Source organism: Megascapheus bottae, chromosome 13 (genome assembly GCF_031878675.1).
Source record: "Megascapheus bottae isolate mThoBot1 chromosome 13, mThoBot2.hap1, whole genome shotgun sequence".
In the NCBI taxonomy this organism is placed as follows: Eukaryota; Metazoa; Chordata; class Mammalia; order Rodentia; family Geomyidae; genus Megascapheus; species Megascapheus bottae.
The window spans coordinates 7937404-7950562 of NC_143521.1; the positions used below are offsets into that span (position 1 = coordinate 7937404).

Here is a 13159-nt window from a genome sequence, read left to right on the forward strand (position 1 = left end):
CAGAACAGGGGCCATACTCCAGGTCCTGAAAGTGAGGATGTGAAAATAGTTGTATAAGGTAAGAAATGTAAATATAAAGGATGCCATTTCCCACTGTCAGGCTGAGTTTTTCCTTCCATTTTCTAAATGATACCTAGGATTAGTAGAGTTAGAGAATAAACCCCCTGGATCCCACTTTTCTCCAAGACAATAAAAAAAGGGTGGAAAACACAGCTGTTCTCATTTCTCAGTACCTAATGAGGTCACTTGAATCAAGTTCGGATCACCAAATGGGTGTCTACAAATATTGAAAGGTTTTGGGAAAAGCATATATAAAAGACTTCTAGTGATCATACCTTTATCAGACCCAAGACAGTAGTACCACTGAAGGAAAAAAGAAGCTTATCAAGCTGTGTGTTGGTGGTTCACTCCTGTAATCTTGGCTACTGAGGAGGCTGAGACCTGGGGATCACAGTTCAAAGCTAGCCTGAGACTTTTATCTTCAGTTAATCACCCAAAATTCCGAAGTGGTGGTGTGCCTCAAGGAATGTTAGCTTTGAGGGGAAAAAAGAAAAAGCTCAGGGGGCCAGGAGTGTAGCCTAGTGGTTGAGTGCTCGCTTAACATGTACAAAGCCCTGAGTTTGATTCCTCAGCACCACATACTCAGAAAAAGCCATAAGTGGTGCTGTGGCTCAAGTGTTAGAGCGCAAGCCTTGGTCAACAAGCATCTAAGGACAGTGCTCAGGCCTTGAGTTCAAGGCCCAGAACTGGCAAGAATACACACACACACTAAGAACATAAAACTACTGAGGTATCTTTACGGATGGCAGAGGAAGCAAAGACCAGACAGCCTTTAGATTCCTTACATACCAATGCTCTACAATCCTGCTTACCCAGCAAAGAGGTTGCATGCCAGTGAACTTGACCATTGTTTCACCTGGCAGTGGGTGTTAGGACAGGCCATTGTCAAAACAGACCAAGCAAGGGAACTGACTTCATTGCATTTCTCTCCTTACCCTAGCAATAGATACATCCTGGGAATGAGAGCACACGAGACCACATCAAATGCTTAGATGGCAATTCATACAGAGAATCAATCAGCCCCCGCCCCCCAGGCCAGCCCCCGGAGTACTGAGATGATATGCGTGCAACCATTTTAATAATTATTCAAACTACTGAAAAGCACAGACTCGCCCCAATGATTTCTCTCAATTTTTATTATTTTTTTTAACAGCTCGATCCTCTTGTGAAAAGGAAAGAATTTGAAGATGAACAATTACACTTTAAAAAAACAGCACTTATCCTCATTACAGAGAACAAACAAAAGATTGGTGGCACATTTATCTTTGGAAAGATCTTTTACAAATGTTCCCTCTAGAAAAACACACTTCAATTCTCTCACAGATCACGTCTGTCTCTTTCAGAGGACTATACAAGGCAGCTAAATTTTCACAAAAGCTCCAAGTTGCAGTTCCATTGCTGAAGTAGGTAAAAATCCACGGAGTTCCCCTCCCTGCACTGCACATCTTCCCATCGAAAGCTTCCCTGCTTCCCTATCACACCTACAAAATCACTGTACTGACAACAATGGCTGGCACATGATTCCACAGTAATCAAAGAAAAATTCACTCAAGACCAGTGATTCTCATTTATCCACTGGACCATTTCTTTTTTTTTTTTTTTAAACAATCTTAACAATACCAAGATTTGACTTTCCTCTAACATTGTGAGAAAGCAAAAATATATATAATATAATAAAATATATAATGGTAATAAATAAAAAAAAAAAGAGGCAACTCTACTTAGGTATCATCCAAATCACAATCACATTCAGGAAAAAACAAAAACAAGATTTGGGACACGCATATATGCATATGCATACACATACACACGCATACACGCATACACACACGCACGCACACACGCACACTCGCTCGCACATCAACACACCCAGCCTAACAGTGTATACTTGGCATCTGAGGGGAGGTTGTGCAGTGATCGTAACAATACATGCCACGGCCTGAACAGAAGGCACACTTAATACTGCCTGTAATGAGCACGGCTTAGACATCTACCTCTAAGCGAAGCAAGTTTTACCTTTTCTTAGTTCGGCCACTGCTGCTGCAACAGTGCAGCTCAGCCAGCCTTGCAGTGGGCGGTCTTATTTCCTTCCAGGCCAATATATTAACATACAGGCTCCTGAGGAGCAGTAGATGCCCCTGCCCCCCTCCGATGCTCCCCCACAGGCAGAGGAGCATGAGTGCGTCTCGGCCCGTCACAGTACCTGGGGATATCTGATACACAGTGGAACAGAATATAGTGTGAATTCCCTTGGGACAAGAAATGGACAGCCACCCGAAGGAAAGTGGTTGCTAGTTCTTGTTAATGCTTCATAAAGTAAAGAACATGGTGCATTCACAGCAACCAAGAAGCCAAAACAACTAGACTACATATTGAAGGTTCTGTAGCAGAAATGCTACTTGCAATGTTTGAAGGAAAAATCCCAATACATGTTTTTCTGCCATTAAATTTCTCTCCCGCAAGACAACAACAAAGGCACAGAGAAAATACCTTATTTGCATCTATTATTTCCAAATGGGACCAAAACCAAACCCAATGGAAAAGGAGGAAAAGAACAAGTACCACTGTAATGGGTGCTGACACCTCTCCACAGATGTAATGCACACTTCACTTTTCACTGAGAAAACCTATACTTGTGTTTCTAAAAGCTCCTAGGAGACTTTCATGATCTAAAGACAAAGTGTAACAGATGAATGGTAAATTTTTAAAGGTATTTTGTAGTGTTGGGAAAAATTAAAAGCAGATAATCAGGAGCCATGGGAAAACAAAGGAAATATCCGACCCATTTACCTCAGGATGCGCAATACACTTCAAATTCTGTAGAAGCACAGGCTTAATTAAGATCCATGTAACAGTCCTTGAAGATGTAGCAAAACTTAGCATTATTCCAAAATTAGGTTTGGTCAATCAAGGCACAAACGAATTCAACTAAATCATCTCTTCTGTGCATATCTTTCCTATACGTATATCCAAGGTAACAGTTGTGAAGAAGCAGTTTTGTTTTCAAAAGTTACCATGCAGGTATCACAGGAAGATTAAAATCCTGCTTTTAAAAGGTTCACCTAATTAAGGCAAGTTTTCAACCCAAAGTGAGGAGAATTAGTTTCTAAACATCCTGAGTTCTAGAATTAGATAGAACAAGGGAGATAAAGTAGCCCAGTGTGTATAGGAGACAGAGTTACACATTTCTGCCAAAACAAGGCTACAAAATAAAGGCCATTTTGTTTTTTTTTAAAAAACCAAATGCTCTTTCAAATTTCCATCCTGGAGTAATTCATTTCTAGTAACTGTTTTCTGGGCTCTCTCAACACCCAGCCCACAGCCACCATGTAGCCTGGGTGATAAGTTAGGTTTCCGTAAATTGTTGTCATTATTTAGAAAAGCTTTTAAATTCATTGACTCCCATTTTAACAATCTCCCACAGCAGAAACATTTGACCCTTTTCTAAGTAAGACAATCATCTAGCTCTTATTGCATGCAGACACCCCTCTGTAGTGGCAAAGGCAAGGTCTGCACTTGATTTTCTCTTCTTAAGTTACTTATCTGCCTCATTGTGACGTGTGTACTATCACTATTACAGAACATCCCATATCCAAAGGTTTAATTTTATAATCTAATCTCTCACATTATCTGTATGGGTATAAATTTTGCCTTTGTAAACCTGCAGTGGAAAAATGCAAATGGTTTAAAAATTCCTTCGGACTGTTATATACAACTATAAAGCATAAAGACCTTCAGAATGGTAAGGCTTCATCAGTCACCACACCTCTCATGATTTCCATTACAAAGGCATTAGCAATTCTCTTTTAAGTAAATGAATATCGCAATAAGAACTAGAAATACCCAATGTCCAAAGCAGTACAAGCTCATCTACCCAAATTCATTAATGTCCCAGAGAATAAATACAATTTTAATAGAGTTATGAAGGGAAAGAAGAAAAGCCTACAAAGGTGGCCACTGAACGAGCAACCTATTGTTGTCAAATTGGCTGAGAAATCTGCTAGGAAAGGTGTACTCGGAAAACGGACTCAGAAAGCCCAGCATGCAGTGCAGAGCCCTTTATGACTGCTGTGCAGCTCGCATCGGAGCCATGCAGCAGCTGGGAAGAATGGCAAAGGCGGCCACCCCCACTTATGGCAATACTGGCAGCTGCCCCCTCATAGGACATACAACTACCAGGGCCAATGACTGTTGACTACACACCAGTGGTTTGTTTCTTAAACTAGCTGTTCAGAGAGAGTAGCTGCTTTAGCACATCAATAAAATTGCTTCATCAGGGCCACTTATGCAGGTCTGCTCGGGGATAAAGCCAGTGGGACAGAAAAGATGGAAGGGATGCACGCAGTTCTCATCTCCACAACCCTCCATGCATGCGGCCGACCAACAGAGAGCTCGCCCGCATCCCAGGGCTGCACTGCTTCACATCGTGAAATGAAACCGAGGGGAAACCAAGTGTAAAAGGTGCACAGGCGCCGATCAGAAAGACTAACGTCTCAATTTAATACATAGGCAAATTCTACACCTAAAAACGATGTGAAGTACTGGTTTTTAAAAGCACTGAACTCAAAAGACTATTTCTAATAGTAACCCTACAAGTTTCAAAGAAACCCTGTGTTTCTGGGCCTGTGGGAACTCTGTTCTTCACTTTAGGTCTTTAAAATCAACTTTGGTTTCATGTAGATAGTAGGGCGACAACTTATGGAAAGCCCAGAGTTCTGCTTCCACCGAACCAAATGCAGGAAGCTGATAACACTCTGAAGTGAAGACATGTAGTGGCAATTTTTTTCTTAGGTTAAATTTATACTCCGGATTCCCAGATCAGGTCAGGAAGTTAGCTTCCCCTAGATAATCAAGACACTGGAAAGTTTCACTTTGCTATAAATATGCAACAGAAAAATATAGTCTAAGATTTCCTTTTCCTTTGTTCAATGACTAAACTGAGTTCATTAGACACAGTTACCACACAGCTGCAGACCACCAAACAGCACCCTGAGCTCAGTAAACACAAATCAAAAACCACGTTCTCAGCCGGTCGGGCATAAATGCTGGTTCCCTTCTCCCCCAAGGTGGGCTAAAATTTAGAACACAGTCACTGTTGTTAGTTATGTGGCTTCCTGGAGCAGAGGAGGAAGGGAAGGGCCAGTCCTCTTGAGGTGTGAGATGAGAGCTCCCAAACGTGGCTGCTTCTCCTCCAGTGCTCCACTCAGGCTGCCTTTCAGCACAGTAGAAGAAATCTGCACTGAGGAACGTGTGCTTAGGGAATGGGGAGGGGGGGACGGGAGTCACCTTCAGTTTTATAAATACCAATGCTTAGAATCAAAGCCACTGTTCAACAGCAGGATGAAGGGTACAGTGGAATCCTTCACAACTTATATTTTACAGGTGGCCATTCGAATTCATGAAGCAATGTTTCCCAAAAAACATTTAAAAAAAAATCATTCACAAAACCCTTCAACACAAATTACTATTAAAAAATTTCCTTTTAGAAGCCGGGATGGTGGCTCACGCCTGTAATCCCAGCTACTCAGGAGGATGAGAGCTGAGGATCAAGGTTCAAAGCCAGCCTAGGCACAAAAGGACCTGAAACTTATCTCCAATTAACCTAAAGAAAACGGGAAGTGGGGCTTGGCTTGAGGGTAGGGCAGTAGATTTGAGCTAAAGAGCTCAGGGACAATGCCTACATCCAGGCATTTGAGCAGAAAAGCTTAGGGACAGTGCCCAGGCTGGGTTCAAGCCCCATGATCCACAAGAAAAAAAAAAAAATCCTTTTGGAAATGGATGTATAGAGCTACTGAGATGACAAGAATTTGCTTTCTGAGTTGATATTGCTTCACCTCATTTCATTTGCAACTTACATTCCATGGGGGAAACAAAACACCAAAACAAAACAAAATGAAAGTACAGAAATGTTTCTAGACCATCCATACATCAGGCTACATTGCACTTCCATTTTTCCTCAGGAAGAGCGATGTCATCTCTGGGGCTGGCTGGCCTCACCATCTCTGCTCCTCACAAACCACTGTGTCCAACCAATGTCCACACAGCTCTTAGAGGTGAAGTGCATAACAGCCTGGCCACCTCAGGGTGCTTCTCTCCTGGAGCTTGGTGCCATCCTAATGAGACAAATGCCAATGCTGATTTTGAGGCTTCCAATGTGCAAAATAGTTTCCAAGGCATCGAGTCAAGCCGGGCTCACATTACGGTGTTTTGGTTACTTGCTTCAGCCGCTGCAAACCCTGTCTTGTATAGTGTACCAGATCAACTAAATTGCTGTTGAGGGCCAAGGTACATGCTTTTGTGCTCAGATGAGCAAAGAATTCTGCAAAGAAAAAAAAGGAAATGAGGGAAAAGAATGAATATAAATACACATGCACATATGAAATAGATGCTGGCCCCTCAAAATTCTACACACACACACACACACACATATATGTATATGTATATATGTATGTATATCTCACAACCTAATGTAGCTGTCATTTTTTTTTTTTTTTTTTTTGGGCCAGTCCTGGGCTTGAGCTCAGGGCCTGAGTGCTGTCCTTGGACTTTCTCAAGGCTAGAGCTCTACCACTTGAGCCTCAGCACCACTTCCAGCTTTTTTTGGTATGTATGTGGTACCAAGGAATAGAACCTGGGTCTTTGTGCATGCTAGGCAAGCACTTTAACCACTAGGCCAAACTCCCGGCCCTGTAGCTGTCAATTTTATAAGAGAAGAAACCAGCTTGGCTTTGAAGCTGGCTTTTTTTTGTCAGTCATGAGACTTGAACTCTGAGCCTAAGCATTGTCCCTGAGCTCTTCAGCTCAAGGCTACCACCCTACCCCTGAGCCATGCCCCACTTCCCATTTTCTAGTGGTTAATTGGAGATATGAGTCTCAGGTCCTTTTGTGCCCTGGTTGGCTTTGAACCTTGATCCTCATATCTCAGCCTCTTGAGTAGCTAGGACTAAAGGTGTGAGCTACCGTGCCCGGCTACAATTTTTTTTTTTTGAATCAGTCATGGGACTTGAACTCTGGGCCTGGACACTGTCCCTGAGTTCTTCAGCTCAAGGCTACCACCCTACCTCTTGAGCCACAGCACCATTTTTAGTTTTCTAGCTAGTGGTTAACTGGAGATAAGATTTTCAAGGACTTTAGTGTCTGGGCTGGCTTTGAACCTTGATCCTCAGATCTCAGCCTCCTGAGTAGCTAGGATTGTGGGTGTGAGCCATTCGAGGTAGAGATGGTGGGTTTTTTTTTTTTTATCACCCGATTTCTACATTTGGATACACTAATAAATGAGGGGAGGGGTTCACTGGATGATGTTAATAGCGTAATTATTTTGCTAACAAAGATCTAAGAGGAATCTGTAGGGAAATAATAATAATTGGAATAAACAGCCTTTGCTGGGCACTCACTGGCACCCGCTGCCACTGGCACCAGCGAATGCCCTGGGCCGTAAGTACTCTTCAGCCTTGGGTTTGTCCAGGGCCTCCTCCCCAGCACGTCTCACCAGCTTAGTGTGCCTAAATGCTGCCTTCTGGTTCTAGCTATCCTTCTCAGCATAAACTGGAAACAAACTCAGCACAAGGATTCTGCTATTTCCTGTCTCGAATGTGCTGAGCCTAGAACATCCAGTGACCTCCCTTCCTTGTTTGCTTTCCCGCCTGCTACATTTCCAGTTCAGGTTGAAATACAGCAGAACTTCGGAGCGGGCAAGGTGCAAAAAAGCCACTTCTATTTTGGTTTTGCTAAGATCCAGCCACGGAGCTTTAGGAAGAAATGCAACCAGGCTGAGAGGCAGGAGGGAGAACCAAGCACAAGCAGCTGTGCATTCCCTTGTCTTCAAAATACTGAACAGGAATCAAGGACAGACTACAGCACTCGCACCCACTGGTCACCACCGGAGCCTTTACCTTCGTTCTTCCTCAGAAGAGCCTCGGCCTGTTCCCACAGATGGAAGGCGGTGAGGACGTGGGACGTGATGGTCACGTAGGAGGAGGTCATGTTCTGGATGGAGACCGGGGTGCTGACGGCAGCCGTCACCCCGCTGCTGCCTGTACTGCCAGCGCTGGAGTGGGAGCCCACGGAACTGGCAGGAGAAGGCGTTGGAGAAAGGGGGGACGGGGTGCCTGTGCTTCTGCAAGGTTAGAAGAGAGTGAGACAATCAGTTAATCGCCCGCCGCAGAGGCCGGGAGCATGGCCCTGTCTCTAGATCTAGGTCTAAGCCACCACACTTCTGCCAGCTCCTGACTCCCAAAGGCGAGAGGGCCACGCGTGCTGTCCACGCGCGATCCACTTCCTCTGTGGGAATCCCTCCTCTTCCACGCCCACACCCAAATCCTAGCTAGCCACCCCATGTTTGCACTTCACTCTGTGTGTGTGTGTGTGTGTGTGTGTGTGTGTGTGTGTGTGTGTGTGTGTGTGTGTGTGAGCTTTCCAGCCATCTTTCCTTGCACTCACCCTCGTTTACCTGGGGCACAGCACATGAAAGCGGAGACCAAGTCCTACTCACTCTGACTTACTAACGCTTAGCATAGGTCTTCTTCAAATCTGTGTTAAGTGCTACAAAGAGATTAGCATCCACGAGCCGTCAGGATCCACGTCACCGCTCCTTCACTCTTGCCCACTCCTACCCTCGAGTTCCGTACTTCAGTTTTCACATAATGCACATGGCGTGGAACCACTGAATTTGCTCATGCTCATGTGGGTTCTTTATATTAATTCCCAAAGCAATGAATGAACAGATGCCCAATATACTGGGAGGAAGTGGACAGTGAAATGCATCAGGAAACTTAATCTCTCTCCTCTGCCCTTGCTTAATATCTAGTCATGCAAGCTACCAGATGCCTCAGGAGGCTCAAATAGGAAAATCACTTAGACATAAAAGGCAAATGGTAGCCCAGTGCAGTGGCTCACACCTGTAATCCCAGCTACTCACACTGAAGTGTGGCTGAGATGTGAGGATCTCGGTTCAAAGCCAGCCTGGGCTTTAATGTGACTCTAATTAACCACTAGAAAACTGGAAGTGGCACTGTGGCTCAAGGGGTAGGGTGGTGTCCTTGAGCTGAAGAGCTCAGGGACAGTGCCCAGGCCCTGAGTTCAAGTCCCAGGACGGACCAAATGGCATTAAATGAAGCAGCAGCAGCAGCTCCTCATGATCTGCTCTGTGAGAAAGTGTGGACAATCCTAAGGCTTGCCCAGCACGACACACACTTTCAGGAACAAGAGACATCTTTCCTGGGGGGGAGGGGGGGAGGAAGTGACTCTTCTCTGCCTGGGCTCCTGCTGCGTGCCCAGCTGGTACCAGTGTTTGCTCGTGTGGAAGGCATTCTGCCTGAGCAAGTGCCTGACTTATCTAAGACAGTGTGACTGTCAACATGCTGGTTTCCAGTCTCTCAGAAGTGTGAGTAGTGAAGTTTCAAGTAACAAATTACCTCTCCGCCGATGCTTTTTAAAAGAAGCCATATGGGGCCGGGAGTTTGGCCTAGTGGTTAAAGTGTTTACCTAGCATGCATGAAGACCCGGGTTCGATTCCTCTGTACCACATACATAGAAAAAAGCCGGAAGTGGTGCTGAGTCTCAAGTGGTAGAGCTCTAGCCTTGAGAAAATCCAAGGACAGTGCTCAGGCCCTGAGCTCAAGCCCAGGACTGGCAAAAAAAAAATAAAAAATAAATAAAAGAAGCCACATGGGAGTGTCTTCTTTTGAATAACTGGCAAGGGGACAGACTTCTAAGTGATGCTCTTCAAAACAGTAAAAGCTCTTTGAACTGGGAACTTCCCAAGGAATATGGCCAAATTGGAACAAGAAACCTGAAGTGGTGGTGGTGAATACATTAAGTTTGAAACTTCCTCCTCCAGGCCAAAGGGGCCACAAAGTCTCAAATACACAGGAGGCGGGAGAGAGGGAGACTGCGATCTCTCTAAGAAGTCACATCCCTAGCCTTTCTTATTCATCTCTTACTGGGCTTCATTTATAAACTCTTATGGGTAGATATAGAAAAAACATAGTATATATAGGGCTTGGTACTATCTATAGCTGCAAGCATCCATTGGGGTCTTGAATTGTGTCGCTAGTGGGGAAGAGGGCACTTTATCTTTTTTTCTTTCTTTTTTTTTTTGGGGGGGGGGGTCAGTCAGGTGGCTTGAACTCAGGGCTCGGGTACTGACCCTGAGCTCTTTTGCTCAAGGATAGCACTCTACTACTTTGAGCCACAGCACTACTTCCAGTGTTTTAGTGGTTAACTGGAGCTAGGAGGCTCTTGGGGACTTTTTTGTCCAGGAAGATTCAAACTACAATCCTCAGATCTCAGCCTCTTTGAGGAGCTAGGATTACAGCAGTGAACCACCGGCACCCAGATCCTTTTCGTTTTTGTAAAGAAAGACAAATCTTGATTTCCTAAAGTTCATTTGAATAAATATTATATGATCAGAGGCACAGAGGCATAGTGCCTTTGGGTTCTTCCCCCGAGAATATATTCTACCCTGTCTCTTTTATGTCAGCCAGTCAGCCAAAAGCTTGATTTTTAACTTGCTCTCAAGAAGCAAAAATATGCAAATGCTTCAGTTAAGTAGGAAGTGTATACAAAGGCGATGTACTTGATTTCTGAAAATTTAACATCACTTAGACAGATACTCACTAGCAGCTATGAAAGCAGTAAGTGGAAAAAAAAAAAGCATTTGTTTTGTAGATGATTTATCATTACCTGGAAATGCATGGAGAAGGTGCCTGGACCACTTTGGAAGAACTCTTGAAGTGTTCGTTAAGAGTACGAGAGTACTTTATTGCTATGTCTTTTTTACAGCGAAAGATGGCCATGTTCAGAAGGGACTGGCAACGCATGCTGTGAACAAAAACACAAGTTGCAGTGAGACAGAAAGGAGCCAGTCACCCTCGCAAAATACGACGAGTACAACTGAGTACCAGGGTGGAGGGTTCTGGAATGCAGTACCATTTCAGTCACTGAGCCAGCAGTGAAACAGCAGTGGAACCAAACTGCCACCAAGAGATTCATAGGCTGCTCACCACAATTTTTACATTAAGAAAAAACAAATTTTAACATCGTTTTTAACAGAGAAACACTGACTTAGTGTTGTTTAGACACACAAAAATGTACACACCATAAAACAGCAAATATTTTCTCTTGTGTTGGCATGGTGGCATCAGAGAAGGGTTTTAACGACATCACGAATCTATGGGGAGGTGTAAAGATACGTCAGGTTAAACAAAGCCAGTCACAAACCCAGCCCGCACACCAACTTTCCTGCAGTTTCTGGGTGTAGCCCAGAAAGCAGGGAAGCATTAGAGCAACAATGAGGCCATTCAGAAAACCAGGCCCTGTGGGCTGTCCATCTGCCTCCTCAAACAGTGCCACCGGTGTCCTCACAGCCCCTGCTCCATGAGGAAAATGCACACCTGAGCAACGGAGATAAGAAAGCCAGCCTTTCCCCCCAGGGCTCTGAGCACACCTCAGCAAGAAGGTAAGAGTTGGACACAGCCACTGTGAGCTTCATCTAGATCAGATCACAGTTACACCTCACAACTCAAAAAGGTCTTGGACCACTCAAAAAATAAAAAATTGGTGATACTGAGAACCAAACCCAGGGACCCATGCGCTGCTTGTGTAATGCCACTGTAGCACCCCTTCCCATGGTAACTTTTTCAGGGCTCCCCTTTCTGAGATGTCTTCACATTAAGGTTTAGGGGAGTAAATGACAAGGACAAAGAGAGGAACAATCTTGGGAATTGCACGGGATGCTCATACTTACTTAGTAAGATCCACCGTGTCCACGTACACTGTGTACGCTGACTTAGAGGCCGGCATTTCCGCCTCCAGGGCAATTCCACACTCAATGAAGGACAGGATGGCTTCCAAGTACTTAAAGGCCTTTCCAACCTTGTCTGTCTGTAGAACACAGTCATTGTCAGACTTAAGGCAGGCTTTAGTTTCTCACCCTTGTTCAGGGCTGTAACTTGAACTTCACCTTCTTAGTTTACTTGTGGTCAGAGTTCTAGCAGTGGAGAATGAGCCAACTAAATAAAGAACAAGGCCAGTGAGCCTTGAACTACCAAAAAAAAAATGTCTGTTAGCAAAAGTTCATTAGGAGAAAGAAAACGATTCTGTATTACAACTACTTTCTGAAAACTTTATGGAAAGTACATGTCCAAACTAAGGTATGAAGTACACAGCCTGTCATTAGTGTGAAGTCATTCATTATATAACTTTCGTGAGAAACAGGAAGTCATGAGGGAAATCAGACATGTAGAGAACATTTATTATGGTTTATAAACATCTTAGATTATTATCTCACAATAATCTTTTATGCATTTTAGATTCCAATACATTAATCTTTGGCGCCTAGGTTTGGTATTTAAGGGCTAGTGTCTAGGCCACCAGGGGCAAAGTCTCAAAAGTCCCTTAGAAAAAAATGGAGAAGTAAAATCACCTTGTACTCAATACCCACTTAGTGGCTTAGTCCTCTCCTTTCTGAGTGGCATGCAGCTAGCTAGACTAATGAGAAACTATGGAGAATGAATGACAGACTTTCTTTCTCCACATGATACACACACCACACAAGAAAGCAGCGTGTTAACACTTGCCAGATTGGAATTGCTTTCTCACTTGACATGTGCAGAAAGAAGGAAGACAGTCAGGATGTACGTGCAATATGGAAGACAGTGATATGTGGGAAGAAGATTAGTGATAAAAGAATGAAAGTCATATTCACATGCCTTAACCACTCAGCGTTACAGGACAGATTGATTGCTCAAATACGTACTTTTGGGGGGAAAATGTGCTTACTTGAAACTATCTTTTCCATAGATTTTCCAAAATTAACAATGGCCGAAGGGCAGAAGCAAAACAAAGCAAAGGCTCATACAGAAACTAGTCAACACCCACTTCCTTCAGCAACTTGTGAAGCTAATATCGAGATGGCACCTGAATTGCCTGACACGCTGCAGAGCTGCAGAGCTGCAGAGCTCCAGGCTCCAGCTCCACGCATGCGCGAGCTCAGGTGCTGCGCGCCCTGGCACTACAGAACGCCAAGTGCTCAGCCTTGAGACATTACGCAATGGAGAGGAATGCCAGTGTGATTATGCACATTACTGTTGGTTTGGCG

At 44.2% G+C, this 13159-nt stretch overlaps 1 protein-coding gene across 2 annotated transcripts in view; it reads right to left on the bottom strand.

Moving 5' to 3' along the window:
• Window positions 1–4361: 4361 nt before the first annotated feature.
• The window catches only part of Aff1 (ALF transcription elongation factor 1), a 198985-nt gene continuing 190187 nt past the window's right edge, over window positions 4362–13159 (bottom strand). For both annotated transcript variants that reach the window (XM_090343251.1, XM_090343252.1), the window contains 5 exons: window positions 11807–11943; window positions 11159–11230; window positions 10744–10881; window positions 7953–8176; window positions 4362–6379 (listed from right to left, as the gene is read on the bottom strand). In XM_090343251.1, the coding sequence (XP_090199377.1) occupies window positions 6258–6379; window positions 7953–8176; window positions 10744–10881; window positions 11159–11230; window positions 11807–11943 (693 nt within the window). In that variant the 3' untranslated portion in view covers window positions 4362–6257. The remainder of the gene's footprint in view (window positions 6380–7952; window positions 8177–10743; window positions 10882–11158; window positions 11231–11806; window positions 11944–13159) is intronic.